At 39.3% G+C, this 18576-nt stretch overlaps 1 protein-coding gene across 1 annotated transcript; it reads right to left on the minus strand.

Moving 5' to 3' along the window:
- Window positions 1-275: 275 nt before the first annotated feature.
- Window positions 276-12544, minus strand: PDK4 (pyruvate dehydrogenase kinase 4). The gene is made up of 11 exons (XM_059712373.1): window positions 12081-12544; window positions 10973-11114; window positions 9463-9534; window positions 9127-9311; window positions 8869-8955; window positions 8351-8428; window positions 6509-6585; window positions 4645-4743; window positions 4345-4455; window positions 3945-4058; window positions 276-2523 (listed from the first exon to the last, which is right to left on the minus strand). The coding sequence occupies exons 1-11, from the start codon at window positions 12208-12210 to the stop codon at window positions 2380-2382; spliced, it is 1239 nt and encodes a 412-aa protein (XP_059568356.1). The 5' UTR covers window positions 12211-12544; the 3' UTR covers window positions 276-2379.
- Between the last annotated feature and the right edge of the window lie 6032 nt (window positions 12545-18576).

Here is an 18576-nt window from a genome sequence, read left to right on the forward strand (position 1 = left end):
TTGAATATATCCGTGTAGATAAACATACATTGTACTATGTGTTATTGGGGCATACACAAGAAAGCAAAGAACAATTAGAAATTTCTGGACTGTTGTAAAGTACTTATATTTTGTTTTAAAATTAAGATTTTAAATTGCTTTCAGTACTTTTAAAAAGGCTATACCCAATATGTAGATAAATTAGACTTGAATGTAAAGTAAGGAAAACCTTTGCTTCAAATTCTTCTTAGTACTTTGCCATTAATTTGAGAAAAGAACTTTAAAAAGATGATGTCTACTCTTATAATAAAAATATTTATTATAAAAATTATCACATTTCTCTGTACATAACTTAAAGGCAAAAATACAATTTATACATTAATAATTTAAGTGGGTCTGAGCAGTATCTATTCAGTAGAATTCTAAAGCTCTTCTGTAAATTTTACAAATACCAGTGTCATCTATTTCTATTTTATAGAACTCCATTTACACAGTTGATGTCATTGAGATAGCAACATTTCTTTTTCTCTAGTGTTTTAATGATAGTCCACGGTGTTTGGGTTAATTAATTAATCAGCTGCTTTAACTCTTTGGTAAACATAAGTATTTACATGCAAAAATGTTTAAACCAGTAAAAACGGAATATTCAAATAATTTATAGCAAATAGTTTTGTGTAAGTAATAAATGTATGAGCCAGAATCCCATCATCAAGAAAAATCCCTACCTAGGACTTCTGATGATGAAATTTGAAACAAATGGTTTGATGCTTCTATGGCTACTACTAGAAGCACCACAACACTACGCAGCGATAAAATGAAGTACAAATGTTAAGTTCAACACATAGATAGTATTGATTATTTTCCAATGCAGAAAAGTCTCATTTTTTCTATATCCCAGTTTAAACTTCAATTTGACACATGAGTTTACTATCTCATTACAACCTAGTATCTTGCAAAACTGAGAGAGCATTTTAAAAAAGTCATACTGTTTTGAAAGACACCAATTCATCCTTTTGCCAATATGAACCATTTCTTGAAATAATTTGTGGGGGATATAGCAAAATGCCCTTCCTTCCTTCCTTCCTTCCTTCCTTCCTTCCTTCCTTCCTTCCTTCCTTCCTTCCTTCCTTCCTTCCTTCCTCCCTTCCCTCCCTTTTTCCTTCTTTTGTTTTTCACTCCTTCTCTAAGGAGTGCCCTGTCAATCTGCATATTATACCTGAACTCCCCAAAAGTTCCATACGCATTGCAGCTGTCATTCATTAGCTCTTAATGCCACTGATTCAAAAGGAAAATATTCTGGTACAAAATCCTCTTCTTCCCAGGCTCCTTGTTAAAAACACTCCAAGAAGTATTTAAATTCTAATGTTCTTGGATTATTTGATACGTAGGAATTTTTTGCACACATGTTAATTCTGGAGTGTAGAGTATAATTGAATACATCATCTTTTTTAATCTAGAAAATGGATGTCTTTGGATTGCCACAGCTTCAGGGTAGAGAACAGGCCTTCTCTCTGAATTAGGTTCCGAATGCATGATTTCTTTCCCTAATGTCAGTTTTTCCAATCTACCATTTTATTTACCAACAAGATGAGAGATAGTTTTGCTCTCACTTTGGCAACTCTTCTCCCCCTCCTACCACCAACATTCTGAATTCAGTGCATATTTTAAATTCGCCCAAGATGAGGTACCTGGCAATAAGCTCACTTACTATGTGAGGTGTGACCAGGGAAAGCAGCGTAACAAAGGCCCTGTATTTATCAGAGAAGGTTATCTTCTGCGTTTTTACAGAGGCTCAAGGCCTTGGCCGCAACTTTAAATAAAACGTTTTGACTTACTCGTCATTCAAAGTGAATGTTATTTTAGTCACCAGTTTTTCCTCCCTAGAGCGCATAGATATATACAAAATGTACATTTACATACACTTCTAGACATATAGTATGAACTAAGCCCCACTCCTTTGAATGGCAGGAAAATACTGATATAATTGACACAATGTTCAATAAATACTAATATCTTATGACATTAACCAAAGGTCTAAACTCTAAAACATCAGTCTATTGAAACTGATAGCCTATATCTTCACTGCCCTTCTTTTTCCATTCCTGTTGACAAAGAGATGACAAATTGAGGCTTATATCTTATTCGGGTTTTGATATAAACCCAAGCATTATTCTCAATTTAAAGAATAAAGAGCTGGCCATGTCTTAACTCCTGCAGTCCTGGTCCTGCTCTGTGCTCTCCTGGGTCACAGGAATGAGCTTTGTTCTTCTTCCCCTCAGTGTCCTGGTCAAGGAGTTCTGTGGCTGTTGTTTGAGGGAGAAGAGTCCGCATGCAAACATTCAGAAAGCAGCGCTGGCACAGACCCACTTTGATCCCTTAAAGTGCCTTGAGCGTCCCTCCTCACACGGCCACTTTTTCCTTCGCCAGGTTCTTTGGTTCCTTGCTTGGGATGCACCAGTCGTCAGCCTCGGGGTTCATCTGATAATGCTTAAAGGCTGATTTGTTAAAGACCGGGAGTTTCTCTACAGACTCGGAAGACAAAGCCTGCAAAGAGGATGAAGAAACAAGTCAAACCAAAGGAACTATGCAAGGCCTCATTTGTACTTGAAGTGATTATTCAAAAGAAATTTAGAGGTAAGTTGTCAACCATTCAAATACCTTCCTTTCATTTAGTAATAAGAGCATACCAGAGCCCATAGTATGTCAGGCACTGTATAAAAGGAAATGAAAAGAAAACATGATCTTTACCCTACAGGGGATGAAATAGAATATGTACAATTTAAATTAGGGAATAGAATTTGTGTTCAATATTCACACATAGCCTTTGTTTGGATATTACCAATATGATAGAGTTGCATAGCAAAGCTATCTTGTCCAAGGAAAACCTTTGTATCTGTGACAGAGTTCTAATCTGATACTATAAATCTATGAGCTATTAATCTTTCCCAATACTATGAAGACTTTGGCTTATTTAAGAAATGAATGTGCCCTAGGCCGTGTGACTCAGCTGGTTGGGCATCACCCAGTGCACCAAGAGGTCATGGTTCAATTCCCGGTCAGGACACATGGCCGAGTTACAGGCTTAATCCCCGGTCACGGGTGTGCAGGAGGCGCCGATCAATGGCTTGCTCTCATGTCAGTGTTTCTCTCTTTCCCTCTCCCTTCCTCTTTCTCTCTCTCCCTTCCCTTCTGTCTCTCTCTCAAAAAAAAAAAAAAATCAATAAACTATTTTAGAAAAAAACAATTCTGAGAGATAATATGTGATTTATTTTTAAAAAGAAAGAAATGCATTAGTTATTTCAGATGGTCAAAGACCACTTGGCAAATAATTCCCTGGCACAGAATGGGAGCCCAGAAGCTTAATGTTTTAGTTACTAATATCTGTAAATATATTTTCATTTGAAATAGTTGGCAAATGAGAAACAGAATCAGGACAGTGACCTTAACAAATAAATTGAGGCTTTATCAGAAATAGAAAAACATTTACCAAGTTTTAAATTTTAAACAGAAAATGCCGGGCATCTTTCTGACAACTTGTGAGCAGTCAGCTATCTTTCCCTGGATTTCTAATGTCAGCTTAAGGTCTTGAATAACTCAGTATCAGTTAATTTTGAGACTGGAACATTATTAGCATCTTTTTCTCATCTTTTGAAGTAAAACAAAAGTACAGCTCTTCTCACAGATGCCAAAGGAGTTGCCTTAAAAATTTCACACAAGCCTGCCCTCTTGGGCAATAATTTTGCTTCACTAGAGGCATGTAGCCTAGCTTTACCTCCTTGTTGGTAAGTTACCATATTAAATATTAAACAATATATCTACACCTACCAAACAGAAACTAGAATTACTTCTGGTCATTATTTGCATGAACTCACTTTGGGGTTTTCACTGTGGACCACAGAATCAGGGCTGTACACGAAGCAATCTTTTAAAAAACAATCTTTTTTTCTATTGAATTTAAAGTATACCTTTAAGTAGATGATAGCATCTGTTCCATATCCTGATAAAGAGTAGAGATTCAGGTCTCCTTGAAAGTACTTGGCATAGAGACGAGAAATAGGCAAGCCATAACCAAAACCGGCCTGGAGAGGAAGGATCAGTTATTGGTAAAAAGGCAGACATAATCATTGAAATACAAAATGTGGGAAGGTGTTGCTACTGTGCTTGATAGAATCTATTAAATATCTCCTGCTTCCAATCAGAGGCCCCTTGAATTGTTTCACCATGTTTAGTTTGCTTTATCATTCTTCCTCATATCTCCCAGGCCCAATTTAAACTGATGAGCTTGCCTAAACACTTCCTTGTAATCCTGGCCCTCTCTTTAGAGCTAGGTGGCCGGGATGAACTTTGCCATATAATTGTTCTTACCAAAGGAGCATTCCGGGAGTTATCCATCACAGGCGTTGGTGCGGTGGAGTAGGTATAACTAAAGAGGCGGTCAGTGATCCTCAGGGGAACGCCGCCTCCTCTGTCTGAAATCTTAAACAAACAAACGATTCATCAGAGCCACACATTCAAAACAACGTGCCTTCGTCTCTATAAAAATGTCCTTCCTGCATCAAAAAGTCACCTGGTATATGGCTTTGATCTATTGCCATATCTTTGATTTATTGGTGATTTTTTAAATTCTCTCAAGAGATACTCAAAAGATAAATAGAGGATGGTTACCTTAATTGTAAGATCTTCTTTTCCCAAGACAACAATCACCTCAACTGGTGTGAGGGAAGGCAAGTTTTCCTGGTGTTCAACTGTTGCCCTCATTGCATTCTAAAGAAAACAAAAACATAAAAAATTGAATGGCAGAATAATGAGGGACAATAAGTACCTGTTTTTTATGTTTAAGATAAAAGCAGCACAGAGGGTAATTCAAAGTTCCCATTCTTTTAAGTTAGTAGTTATAATAACTCTGTAAATAGCTATTTATGAATATGCCATGTAGGGTGTAAAATGAAAAGTATGCATTTACCATGTAATATAGTTCCTGGGAGTAATATCTAATAGGAAAACAATTCTCTTACTTGTCAAGTTCTTATTTATAAACTTAATTTAAAGGTAAAAATTGATTTTTATGGCCCTCTTTTCTGTCTTTCCGTTACATTTTACATCCAAACACCAAAGACTATTACACATCACAAAGGAACAGTGAACCATTGAACCAACTTATTGGCTTTCATAAAATTTGCTGGGAAAAGATTGTTACTATTTAAAAGGATAGTTAACAATTCTAAATTAAATTTCAATTTACATGTGATTATCATCTTCACTTTTACCAATGATGGCAAAATAAATCTGAGGTGGACCATTCAATTTAAAAGTAAATCAGTCAAACAAAGAAGTATCTTTTGTCCTTTAACAGAGAAGAAACTCAAGTTTTCAGACAACTAACTATATGATTCTCATACAGATACAGTTTTGGTTTATTTCACCCATTTTTCTCTCTAACTTCCCAGAAAATTATCTGCTTTCTGGTTTCTATTTAGTATGACGTTCTAATCATTAGCTAATGTGAAATAAACTAGATCAGATGTCTGCAGTATAATCAATACCTAATTGTACTAACATTATTAACATAAGTTAGGAAATACTGTGTTTTGAGAAGAGTTACATAAGAATTAGGAGCAAATTTCATGTTTTCTAGCCCTCCTCCTCCCCAGTCCAGAGGACTCTTGGAAGCATCGCAAAGTGTTTCCTATCTTTTGGTGGAAGTACCAAGTTGTAGTTTGGTCTTAGAACCCAGGACAGGATTTGATTCCAGCACCTGGCTACCCCAGACCAGTAACACCTACATCCTCTGAGAGCTGGATAGAAACATAGATTCTCAGACCTAAAGAATCAAAATCTCTATCTGGGACAGAGCCTAAGGATCTGTTTTCACAAGCCCTCTAGGTGATCCTAAGCACAGGGAAGGTTGAGAAGCACTGCTCTCCAATCCTGCCATGAAACGTGGACGGTGGACCAGCACAACACTTGTTAGCGTACTAGAAATTCAGAACCTCAGGCTCCAGCCCAGACCCACTGAATGAGTATTTGCATTTTCACAAAACCACCAGGTGATTCACATGGACATTAAAAGTAGATCATGGAAGGGATGGACTAGGACTGTCCTCTGACTCAGATTGAGATCCTGCCACTTACAGTGATTCTGAACCTGAACCTGTGGATTTGGAATTGGACCAGCTTGTGGGGGTGGGAGAAACAAGGCCTCATTCCATGAAGCGTTCACCCCATGAACTTTCTTAATGAATGCATGAATGAATGGAGCTTTGTTGGACACCTGAACAAATAATGGGACTAGGGAGCCCTTGAGACATCATGAATCATATTGTTCATTCTCAAATACATGCTGACACTACAAGGAACTCCGTGTACCCTTTCAAACATTAACTGTAGCCTCCTGTTAGGAAGGAGCACAGAAGCTTGCTTGGGAGATGATAGTGATGCTCTTGTTTAGTCAGAAATGATAAAGGACAGTAAAAAGAAAACAAGGAATTTAAAAAAACAAAACAAAATTGCAATCATTGTGAAGTAATACCTTGAATAGTTCAAAGAGCATATGGTGAAGGTGAGAAGGAACGTACACAATGTGAATTGGCTGCCCTGGAGACTTTCCTAGAAGAAAATTAAACTCATTAGAATTGGTACATAAATATCTCATTAAAATAAACTTCCACATCTACTTAACTAATATTTCAGACTTAAAACAGGATTGGAATACTTCCCATCCTCCTCACTCCAACATCCTACCCTAGAACCTTCCTTCTTAAACTGAAAACACAACTGGCTTATTTTCAATATGCTATTACAGTTGCTACCTAGAACTCTATAATTAAGTTTTGCATTTCTCTACAAATGTATAAAGCAGATGAAGTGTTCAGCAAGGGTGCTATAAATTAGGTTATATGGCTTATTTCTATTTTCAAAAGTTTTGTACCGGACAATTTTAGAATTAAAATTATATGCATTATAAGGAAGAAAAGTTCATTTGTCTATGGTATAACATCAAAATTTATGCTAGCTATAATTTTCACATTTTGAAATTGAAATAACACATGGGAAATTACTCAATGATGCATGGGAAAATAACACTTCTGATTATTCTTGATTTTTATCATCCAAACATTAAATCTTACAGACTAAATATGCTCAAATTTCACCAAGAGGCTAAAGGAAACAGAGAAACAAAAACCTCATAATACTGTTTGAAAAGAGTTATTCTTTGGTGTGCCAGGCCTTGGCAAAGTTTGAATTAGAAACCACAAGGTCTGGCTCAGTGCCCTCTTTATTTTATCAAACGGTTCAAGCAATTTATCTACAAGTTATGCAACAGTGCTGTTAATGCTTAGAGATATATTTCAATCTTTGTTTGCACTTTTATTTTTAGCTTAGCAATCAATTGCATTTGCATAACCCCAACCCATGAGTTAGGCTACCCATAATTTGAGCAACTTGATTTTCACTCTCACCACCAACAAACATTGTTACTATTACTTGGAAAAGATGTCTACTTTGAATTGAAAGGAGAATGTTACTGTCATGTTTGGAGACACAACTATGGGATAGGATAAAAATAATGCCTTGCATTCCTCACGCAATCATTTCAGTCAATGTGGGAAGACTAGTATTCGTTCAGGGACCCCACAGTTGAAGCTACTAAGTGAAGTGTGCTCTGCTTCCAAAACTGGTATATACTTACAGTGCAATTTAAAATCTTTTGGTGAGAACATTTAACATGAGAGCTACCTTCTTCAGTATTTAGGTGGACAGTACAGTATTGTTACCTATAAGCAAGGCGTTGTACAGCAGATTTCTAGAAGTTATTCATCTTGCATAACTGAAATTTTATACCCATTGAATAGTGACTCCCTATTTCTCTCTCCCCCAGCCTCTAGCAACCATCATTCTACTCTGAGTTTGAGATATTTTAAATATTTCATGAAAGTAGGATCCTGCAGTATTTGTCCTTCTGTTACTGGCCTGTTTCTCACAGTGCAATTTAAATTATTTTTGTTTCTAGACCTTATGAGTAACCTTATTGGAATTAGGAGGTGCCTCCAGATCTAGTCTCCTATCCCCCCTTTTCTATAGTAAGCAATCTTTCTTTGACCTAAGATATTAGAACTAAGTTGCTACTCTACATTCCAAACTGTTCAAACTATTCTTCTTTATGAATTATTAGTAGCAACTGAATGTGCTCAATGGGAACTTTCCAGTTGAGATAAAGAGAACCTTAGCTTCAAAAAAGAAGTGTACAAACTCTAGGCATGTTCAGAAGGGGAAAATGGAACACAAAAGTTGCTCTGTATTTACAGTATTACTCATACTGAGAGAACACTGACTTTTCCATAGATTAAACTATATTTTATTTATAGCTTACCGTTCACTTGTGTGAGTTTTAATTCAGGAGATGTTAAATAATACTGATCACAAAGCATCTTTGCACACTCATAGGCATCTGGAATAGAAGGTAATTTTCATAATGATGAAATGAATTTCTGCCAAGTACAATTGTCAAGTGATCTTCACTGTGTACACTACCCTTAGCCTAAAATATTCATTAGAGTGCAATGTATGTATACAAAAGTACCTTGTAAATATTTTATTAAAGAAAGAATTATGACACTAACGTATAGCTATAACAACAGGAATATGCACACTTCAAAGATCAAATGCAATATATACATTAACCTCTGATGTTTGGATTTTTTTTATAATACTATAAATGAATGTTTAAACCCCTGACCCTCAAAAGCAAAGGGCCTCCATGACAGTTCTTATAAGAATATAAAGGGTAAATTCTGAATATAATAAATTCATTTATAAAGCCACCTCAACCATATGTCAATCATAGAGTGTACATTTTCAATAAAGGAAATGAAGAAATCTAGAAATTACCTTGGACCACTGCTGCTACATCACAGTTTGGATCAATACTTCCAATGTGGGTTGGGTTTCCTGTCTGTGAGTCACTAAATAAAAGAACTGTTGAAAAATAAATATAAAAACAGTATATAATATTATATAAAAATCAGGACAATCATGATTAGAACACCACTGACAAAGAATGTGACCCACCAAATAGTAAAACATCGAGTTACAGTATGGCTTATAGTCTACCCTCATCTCTGTATATCATGATTATGGTTAACTTACTGTGTTGGTTCATTAGCATCCGTGTAGAAATACGGTTCATGTAAAATCGGTCCAAGAAATACTGAAGATTTTGATTGGTGACTGGGTCAAATTCATAGCCATTTTTATATTCTATGATTCCTTGTGCCATTGTAGGAACTACATTATGGTTTCTATTTCGGACTTTGATGAGAGTATCTACAAACCTAAGGCAAAACACATTTATATTTAGTGAAAGTCCAAGTAAGGTTCTGTCACTTATATTTTTTAGATTATTAAGTGTACATATCATTTATTAGAGGAGTATGTCTGGAAATAGTCAAAGTTTAGACACTTATTCTAAGGCATAGAACTTACTCTGCTAATGCTTTCTGGTCTTCTGGGCTTTTCTCATGGAATTCCACCAAATCCATCAGGCTCTGGATATACCTGTAAAGTGACAAGTGTGCTTTAAGATTTTAAATTGAATAGTCAGATACAAGTGGCTGAAAATATAGTATCTTTTTCAAATGATTTGAAAAAAGAGAGTATTATGTTTAAAATTAAAAACTCCAGGACATTTGGAAAACAGTATCTCTGAAGAAAGGTGTGTGTGTGTGTTGGGGGGGGGGGGGGGGTGGTGGTTTATAACTTTAACTCTTAACTATCTAAGTTAAAATTTATATTTCTTTAAGTATTCCAGATCAATATTCAGTTTTGTTTTGTTTGGCAACAGTTGTGTTATTTTTAATAGCAAAAGGATTTAAAAACAACTTTTTAAGAAAGACTTCATATTTTTTTCCTACTCCCTTCATAGGTGAGTAGAAGTCTTGAACACAGCAAATACTATGGATTGAATATGTGTTTCAGATTGTGATTGTTGAATGGACATATAATATATATTTTTAAAAATATTTTTTTATTGATTTCAGAGAGGAAGGGAGCAAGAGTTAGAAACATCAATGATGAGAATCATTGATGAGCTGCCTCCTGCATGCCCCCTACTGGGGATCGAGCCTGCAACCTGAGCATGTACCCTTGACTGGAATTGAACCTGGGACCCTTTGATCTGCAGGCCAACACTCTATCCACTGAGCAAACCAGGTAGGGCAATATATATTTTTCTTGAATCAATGAACAAAAAGCTGTGTATTCTGTGATTAGTGTGAGGCTCTGATGCATATCTGCTTCGGTGCATATCCTGGCTCTATTCTCTGAAAATCTCCTTTGGGTTATCTATCCCCTCTGAGCCTCAACATCCTTATTTATAAAACGAGATGATAACAGACACTGAGTGCTGGCTGTGTGCTATTTTTCTAAGTGCTTTTTAATGGATTACCTCATTTAATTACACTCCAATATCCCTCTGAGGCATATGCTTTATTCTCCTCAATAAAAAATGGGGGAATTGAGGCATAAAGAATTTAAGACAATTGCCAAGAATTCCACAATGAGGAAAAGGCAGAAGCAGGATTTGAACTCAGAGCCTGCTCTGTCAATTGGTTTGTAAATGAAAAAGAGTCGGCCCTCTCTGAATAGTAGTCATTCATATCTACTAGGATAGGATTCCTTTCACAGTATCAAACTGTCTTTTATTATTTAAAATACAAAATAAGTTGTAACTGTCAATTCGTTTTCATATTTTTTCTGGAAGTAAAAATTATATTGTGAGAGAATCTTTTTCAGGATAAAAATGTCTGTTTCTGCTTTTATTGCTTTAAAACTGCCTTTATAACTTATCTAAATTAATAAACAATTCTTTACATATTTAAAAAGTATTACTATTCAGATCACCTGTTTCCAACTATGATGTTAATATATTATAAGAATTCATAGTTAGATATCTGTTTTAAAATTAGATACTGTTTCAGAATGGTTCACTACTTACCAGTTTTTAACTAACTGCACTGAAGAGGTATTTACTAATTGATCAGGGAGGATATCAATTTCCTTCAGGATATTGGCAAGCCTCACAGGTAATTCTTGTCTCAAAAATGCAAAAGAAGTTCTTTCACATGCATTTTCCGAACCTGTAATAAATAACACTTATTTAGTATTTGGAAACGAGTATGACCAAATGACATATTTGAATAGCATTAACTATACAATATTAAATACGCACATATATTATAAAATTATATTTCACTCTCATTTCATTTACTGTTCAAAAGTGCCTTCTGGTCTTTTTCTAATTTTAAAGTTATCAATATGAGAATTATTGTTTTGTTTTGGAAGAGGATTCACTTCCAAAGAGTCCGAATATTCTACAGCTCTTAATATTCATAAAAGAATGCAGGGTTCAGTCAACGCCACAATATTCATGAAAGAATGCAGGGTTCAGTCAACGCCACAATGTTCAGAGTTCTAGATATGAAACTGGAGTGGGAGATATGGGAGTTGGGTGGACATCATGATGTTTCCAGACTAATAATAAATAATACCACATTTAAATCCTTGACATTTTCCTTGTAAGGTTATTGCAGAATGTCTGTAAATATTTTCAGCAGTAATGCAAATATATGACAAACTTTAATTTGATAAAGAAACAAAGAAATTTGTTAGGAACGCAGAGATGTACCCTGTGGAGGGTGGCTAAGGGATAAAAATCTCAATTAATTCGAGGCTATTTTATAATATTAGGAACCTTCTCCAAGAAGTACTATGAAAGTTCCTCATTCATTGTTAAATGTTGACTCAAAGCAAAAAGTATTGTGACGGAAGCTTTGGACGGATAGAAGAGGAAAGATGAGCTCAAAACACCCAGCCTCGGCGAAGCTGCAAGTGGCCTCTACCTGTAGGCAGGTACCACCTGTCAGAAAGAAGCCAGATGTAGAAGGCAAGGGGCGCTGGCGAGGGGCTCCGGGGCAGCAGGAAAACGGGCCCCAAGTTGTTTTTAAGCAGTGAGACCAGCCCTCCCTGCACCGGGACTGAAAGTTCCGGCAGCTCCCCAGCTCCCGCGCCCCGGCCTGTGCCCTGCGCCCTGCGTCCCCGCTCACCGAAGTCCAGCAGCTGCTTCATGGACAGCGGGGACGGGCTGTACCGGGAGAAATGTTCGACCTCGCGGGGGACCGGGCTGGCGCGGCTCAGCGTGCCGGCGCCGCGCATCACGAAGCGGACCGCCTTCATCTTGGTGCCCACCGGATGGGTCTGGCCGGGGCTGGGCTGGCTTGAGGGCGAGGGCTGCGAGGAGCGGAGCCTGGGACCTGGGAGCGGACGGCGCGTCGGGTGAGGAGCGCAGGTGAGCAGGCAGGCAGGTGCACCCGGTGTGGGCTGAGGATCGGGGTGTTCGGAGTAGAGGAGTGAATTGGAGAAGCAGTGAGTGGCTTAAGGCTCTAGAGCTCGTCTTGCCACCTCCGGCTTCTCCGGCGGTTTTATTTGTTTCCCCTGGACGCTCCCCCCAACTCCAAAGGGGAGGAGTCACCGGGAGTTGGAGAGGCGTCCCGGGCCTGGGACCGGGCCAATCTGCTCAGAAAAAGAACTTTGGGTCCGCGCCCTCCCCGCCCCCCCCCCGCCCTTCCCCCCCCCCGCCCTTCCCCCCCCCGCCCTTCCCCCCCCACCCCCCGGAGTCCCCGCGGAGGGCCTGGCGCAGGTGCCCAGGCTGTGAGGGGTAGGAGGAAGGCTACGTGGGCATCTGGAGGTAAGTAGGCTCGAGATCAGAGATCAGCCACTTGGGACAGGGCCCCGGATCGCGTGGGGCTGGAGGCCTGCCCAGACTCGTCCTTGTTTACAAGTGCAAGGCTGTCTCAATGTCACGCATTCCTAGCCTGAAACTACTTCCAAGAATCTGGGCTCTGGGAGCTCATTGGTTCTTGCTCAGAGCGGGCTTTTACAGTAGCCAGTGAGCTGCGTTCAAAAAGTATGGGCTCCTCTGCCATTGGACAGCGAACGGTATAAGCGACCTAAAGAGTTCTTCCAGCAAAATAACAGCACAGGTCTGGAACTGGAAGTACCTTTAGCAGGACTTGAGAAGCTGCCAAAATACATGAACTTCCTTGTGGCAATAAAAGGCCATTAATTTGTTTCTCTCCATTAGGTTTAACTCTGTTGATTAAAAACAAAATAAAAAGAATCAGTTTGTGTCAGTTTGACTCCCCTTTTCTCCCCCCCCCCCCCCCATCGAGAACTTGCTGGCTCTGGTCTCCTGTATGAAATGTCCTTAATCCAAATCTTTGCCCCAAACATTCTTTTCTAGCCTTAAATGCCCAGCACGAACTATGAGATCTTTCCGGATTGTTTCTCCCCGCCCTTCCAAATATGGCCTTTGTCACTTACAACATTACATTGCAGCTATTTCTGTTCTTTTTTTTAAAAAAAAAAAATATGTTTTAAAATTTATTTTAGAGAGAGCAGAAGAGAGAGAGAAACATTGATGAGTGAGAACCATCACCCACCATCCATCACCTGTCTCCTGCACACCCCCACGGGGATCAGGTAGGATGTACCCTGACTGGGGATCAAACTGGAGACCTCTAGAGGCATGGGACATGGTACTCAACCAACTGCCACACACTGCTTGCTCCAGCCTGGACCCCATCCCCTGAAAGACATTAGGTTTAGGACTACTACGCTGAATGCATCTTTGTGATTCCTGCTGTTCAAGCTGGGGAAACATGGGGGAAGCTCCAAACTGAATCTCCACTTGGAGATGGGACTTGATACTACTATGATTTATATTTTTGTATTCTGAATCCTTTGTTACATATTTGCATAGCTTGATAAAGCAAAAAAAAAAAAATGTGTTCCAGGATCCAAAAGACTAAATAAAACTCTCGTGGATGAGGAAAGCAAAGGTAAAAATCCCTTGTTTTTCCTGGATTACATCCTAAGAACAGAAGTAATAGAAAAGTATGCATTTGCTTTTTCTTGCCATGTGTATGGGATCCGGGGTAGGCAAAAATATTTATTGTAAAGAATTATACTCTTTAATCTGCAGAGGAAAGACAGTGGAAATGATACATTATAGGAGTTCTAATTTAGGAAAACCCCACTGAGTTCTTGGCCTGGCTTACCCAGCACTATTGCCCTGTGTGTTGGGTGATGATTAAAGGTCAGGTGAAGTCTTATGATGTTCACAGAGATGGCTAAGGGCTAAATGTGGTCCGTCACCAGACTTGTGTCTCCATGTCATCCCATCCACTAATATCAGGTTACTCTCACCGTGACCTCCATTCTTTAATGTCATTTCTATGATGGGAACTATTGTTTTAATTGGCAACATTTATGGTAGCTGGACTGGAAAAGCAGGTCAAATGGTTTACCCAGTTGGCTAAAACACTATGTATTACTGGTATCCCCTGCTTCCCGAAAGTTCGTGTTAACGTCACTTTGTTTTTATGAAAGGCCTGTACCTGTTTTCTCTAACTGAAAGAAATCTGAAGAGGATTTTCACTTTTCTGAGGAAAAGGGAAAAGCGGAAATAGCATTCAGTGTTTGCGCCCTAGCAAGCCGTATAGAGGCAGCACGTACCCGAAGCAATTTCCCCAGAAACTACACTTAAGCATCTTGGCATCAAGCTGCCGTCACTTTGAACTGTGTCTGTGAACATCTGTGCGTAATCTTAACTTATTTTGTACATCTGCTAGGAAGATGTGTCCTAAGGTGCCAGAAAAACCTAAGAGCGCTTATAAGGGTGTTATGCTTCGCGTAAAACTGGATGTAATGAAGTGGATTGGGTATGATTCGGTAGGCTATTTTTGGGTATGGGAACACTTAAAGATTTTTCCATGTAAATTAATGGTAATTGCTTCTTTGCTTTATGCCACTTCAGCTTTCAAAAGGTTTCATAAAAATGCTCTACTTTTGGGTAGCAGGGGAAACCTGTGCAATGGTCAGTGTGTGACCAGGAAGGGATATATTTCAGGCTGGCCACAGATCTTGGAGGTGATCCAGTTGCTACAGAAATAAAGCAAAGGGAATTTTGGGGGGCAATGGGTATGGATAAATCTGTGCATTCATTTGAGTAAAGGTAAACACGAGAGGACTATCAAATGATTTGGTGCTAATGGTCAGGGGTGAGTACTAACGTTTCCCCCTTGTACACAGTGCTGAACGCAGCATCTCTGCTAGAGGCACCCAATTTCTGAAATTTTCGGGGGCATGTTTGCCTAACGTTAAATGAATTCTACCCAGCTTGCCTTGCAAAATCTAGTAACATAAGGCCACTGGTAGAGTTTTAAAAATGCAAGTCCCATTTTTGCCAGAGGGCTGGGCATTTACAATTTGATAAAATACATCTAGATCCTTAAAGAGATACCTATTCAACTTTTCCACCTGTAAGAACATATTTCAAGGAAGCAATTAAAATATATGTTAATATACACATCAAAGTTTCCACCTTACTTCTCAAACTAGAATAGTTCTCTGGTTTTGGGGGTGAGGATGAGAATAAAAGTTAAAGGAAATTGACAGTAGCTCATATGAACCCTAAGAGGGGGTTAGTGTATGGGTCATAGAACTGTAAGTAAGTTTCATGGATCTGAGTAAACAGAAAACCTATATCTCAATTCCTCAGGTTTCCCAAACTTGTGTAAACACTTTTGGCTTCTTCTGTGGGTCATAATCTAGCTGCTCAACTGAGGGAGGGGGTCATGGGTTTATAGGAAATATTGGCAGGAAACATATTATGGTTAATAATTTGAATATTATATGCACAAACATATGCATAACATATGTAGAAAGAAAATGCCAAGAATGTTCATAGTGGTAATGTTGGGGTGGTAAAATTATCAGTATTTATATTTGCTTTTTTTACGCTTTTCCAAATGTTAAAGAATGAAACATGTATAACTTCTTATTTATAAGGAAAATAATTTTTTTCTAAAGTTAAAATGAAAATAGATGTAGCAAAAGAACAGGCAGAGGAATCTGGCAGATATCTGTTCAAAACAGGCTTTTGACCAAATTGGAAGGCAGAATCAGGACAGGGAAGTGGGTCAGTTGCTCTTCTGCTCTCTGTTTCTAACCCCTCTGGGCATACCAAGAAGCTTGGAGACTCCAGACCTGAGGAGCCCGAAATCAGGTCTTTCTCTTCCTTATCATTCCTGCCTTTGTCTTCTGTAGACTGACATTGAGCCACCTGTCAGCTGAAACAGTTCTGCGGCTTTTACCTGTTCTCTGATTGCTGATCATTGCCTAGATTTTCTGAGATTATCACCAAATGGAACATTTCTTCTCCTCTTGAACACACACACACACACACACACACACACACACACACACACACACTCCAAATAGAAATCTCTTACTTTGAAAAGTCCAAGTTTTGCTCAAGTCCAGCCTTGGTTTGTATAACACTGACTGGCTGCCTTAGACAACCTTTTCTGGTGTTCCATATAATAAAAGAAACACAATCAGGCACCAGGTCATCTGGAAGGCAATTGTAGAGGTCATTTCCTTTTGCGATTTCTTTGCTTAACCCAGTGCAGGGGTGGTCAAAATTGTATTTCCATCCCACTGAATATCCACTTAAAAATGGAAAAGTTTAGTCACTTATACAAACATTCCTTACTATCTGGTGAATTCAGTCGGTGCATGTGTACTAGCCTATTAGAATATGCAATGCTAGCCCTGGCTGGTGTGGCTCGGTTGGTTGGAGAATATGCAATGCTCAGTATGTCCATATGCTTAGCAACAAAAGGACGGATGCACTGATGTCACACTAAAATCTTCTGTTTGCTTGAAAACACTGGTTTCAGCAAGTACATGTTGTGCAAGTGATTGGTTCCCCTCCAGCTGTGGCTGGCACCACCACCAATAGATGGTAGCATCCTCTCCTATTCCATCTGGTTTGTCCTCAGGATTCTTCTCAACATAAGCATCATCTGGAGATCAGTGAGTGAGTGAACCCAGTTTGGGAGATGCAACCCCTTGTTTTTCTTGGGCTGCGGGTCCAAACCTCCATATTATGCCCTGCAGAAGCCCGCCCCCCCACCCCCCGCACCCCCCTTTCCATTAGAAAGAACTGCCTTTGGAGAGACTGTTACCAGCAAGTAGGAAAGTCATTCATTCAATCCAACACTTGCACTTGCAGAGGGAAAACTGAGGCAGGGGACCATGAAGTCCCCTAAATCACACAGCTACTCTTCAGATTCAACATAAATCTTTGGCACACTCCTCTGAGGCTTGGAAAGTCTAAGATTTGTTTTTTTAGCCTTTCAGACACTTTAGAGCTCACAATGCCTGCTCCTCCTCTTGGCCAAAACCAGGCCACTGTGTGAAGCCGAGTTCGAAAACAAACCAAAAAGATAACTGGGAACTCAACGGCTTGTTTCTTCAAGAACACAGATCTCCCCCCCACCCCCCCCACCCCCGCCCCACACCTTCCCTGGGGTCCCCTCATACATACATAGGGCAACAGTGAGACTTAGAGAGAAAACTAGACTGTCTTTAGCTTTTACAGTAATAACACAAACAGACACTCCCCCCCCCCCCTTCCACTTTGAAAATAAAATTGAGGATCTGACAGTGCTGAGTTTGGGTAACATGTTTATGTTCTTAATTGATGAAAAGGGCCTGGCTGTCTCTTGGTAGTTGGTGCTGAGTCCAAAGAGGGAAAGTGTGGGGCTCCCCTTCTGGGTTCTTTCTTCACCCTTTTCATAGTAGGATTCGCCCATCTCTTTTTTCAACAAAGAGGCACCTCAACATGCACTGTGTCTGGAAACAAAAGGGCTACTTTCCTTTTCCATGGCACTAATTCATAGATTCACTTCTTGGTTAAAAATAACAATGAAATGATTCTCTCTCACACACAGTTTTCATCAACATTGTGTTGGAAGGAAGAAACTTAGCTGGTCTTGTAAAAGCTAAGCAGATGCTGGGCCTGGCCGGGCAAAGTGGGTGAAAGGTCAGTCCCACACCCACAGCTGGGCCGCACTGCCTTGGAGGTGGAGCCAAGGAGGGGAAGTTTAGTAGGTGAAGGGTCATTGCTATGAAGCGGTCTCTTTTCCACCCATGAGCTCTCAGACATGTCGTTTCTGTTCATGGAAATAAAGCTCACTAGGGGAAAGGTCACACAGACCAGAGGCAGCTCTGTGATTACCCAGCTCTATAATAAGCCAGGCTGTGTGTGTCCAAGGCAAGAGGCCAAGTCTGAGGGTTTCCGGGCCTTTAGGAATTCTGCTGCTCAAGTGGAAAAACAGATCATAAAGTGCTTTAAAGATCATCCTGTACTGGCTATGGCTCCGTGATAAACAACCTGTTGACTGGAAAATTTATGTTATGGAAAACAGCTTTACAAAAAGAGATTCTTTTAAAAAGTGTATTGCAGTAAAGGAACTCGATGGTTTTCTATTTAGTGTCTCTAGACTACAGCAATGGTGTTGTTGTTTTTTTAATTAACTGAGTTTTACTTATTTATTTTTAAATTTATCTTTATTGTTGAAAGTATTGCAGATGTCCACTTTGTTTTATGTTGTTGCTGTTTTTCCCCACGTTGACCCCCTCCTCCCCACACCCACCCCTCCCAAGTTTTTGCCACACTATTGCCTGTGTCTA

This window comes from Myotis daubentonii, chromosome 10, assembly GCF_963259705.1.
Source record: "Myotis daubentonii chromosome 10, mMyoDau2.1, whole genome shotgun sequence".
In the NCBI taxonomy this organism is placed as follows: Eukaryota; Metazoa; Chordata; class Mammalia; order Chiroptera; family Vespertilionidae; genus Myotis; species Myotis daubentonii.

What these genes read in the sequence shown, in the direction of transcription:
- PDK4 (XM_059712373.1), bottom strand. Translation starts at nt 12,210, where the DNA reads ATGAAGGCGGTCCGCTTCGTGATGCGCGGCGCCGGCACGCTGAGCCGC. An exon ending in GATGCTAATGAACCAACACA is followed by an intron (nt 8,956 to 9,126) that starts GTAAGTTAACCA and finishes ATTTTTCAACAG; the next exon opens with TTCTTTTATTTAGTGACTCA. An exon ending in TGCTCTTTGAACTATTCAAG is followed by an intron (nt 4,744 to 6,508) that starts GTATTACTTCAC and finishes TGTTTTCTTTAG; the next exon opens with AATGCAATGAGGGCAACAGT.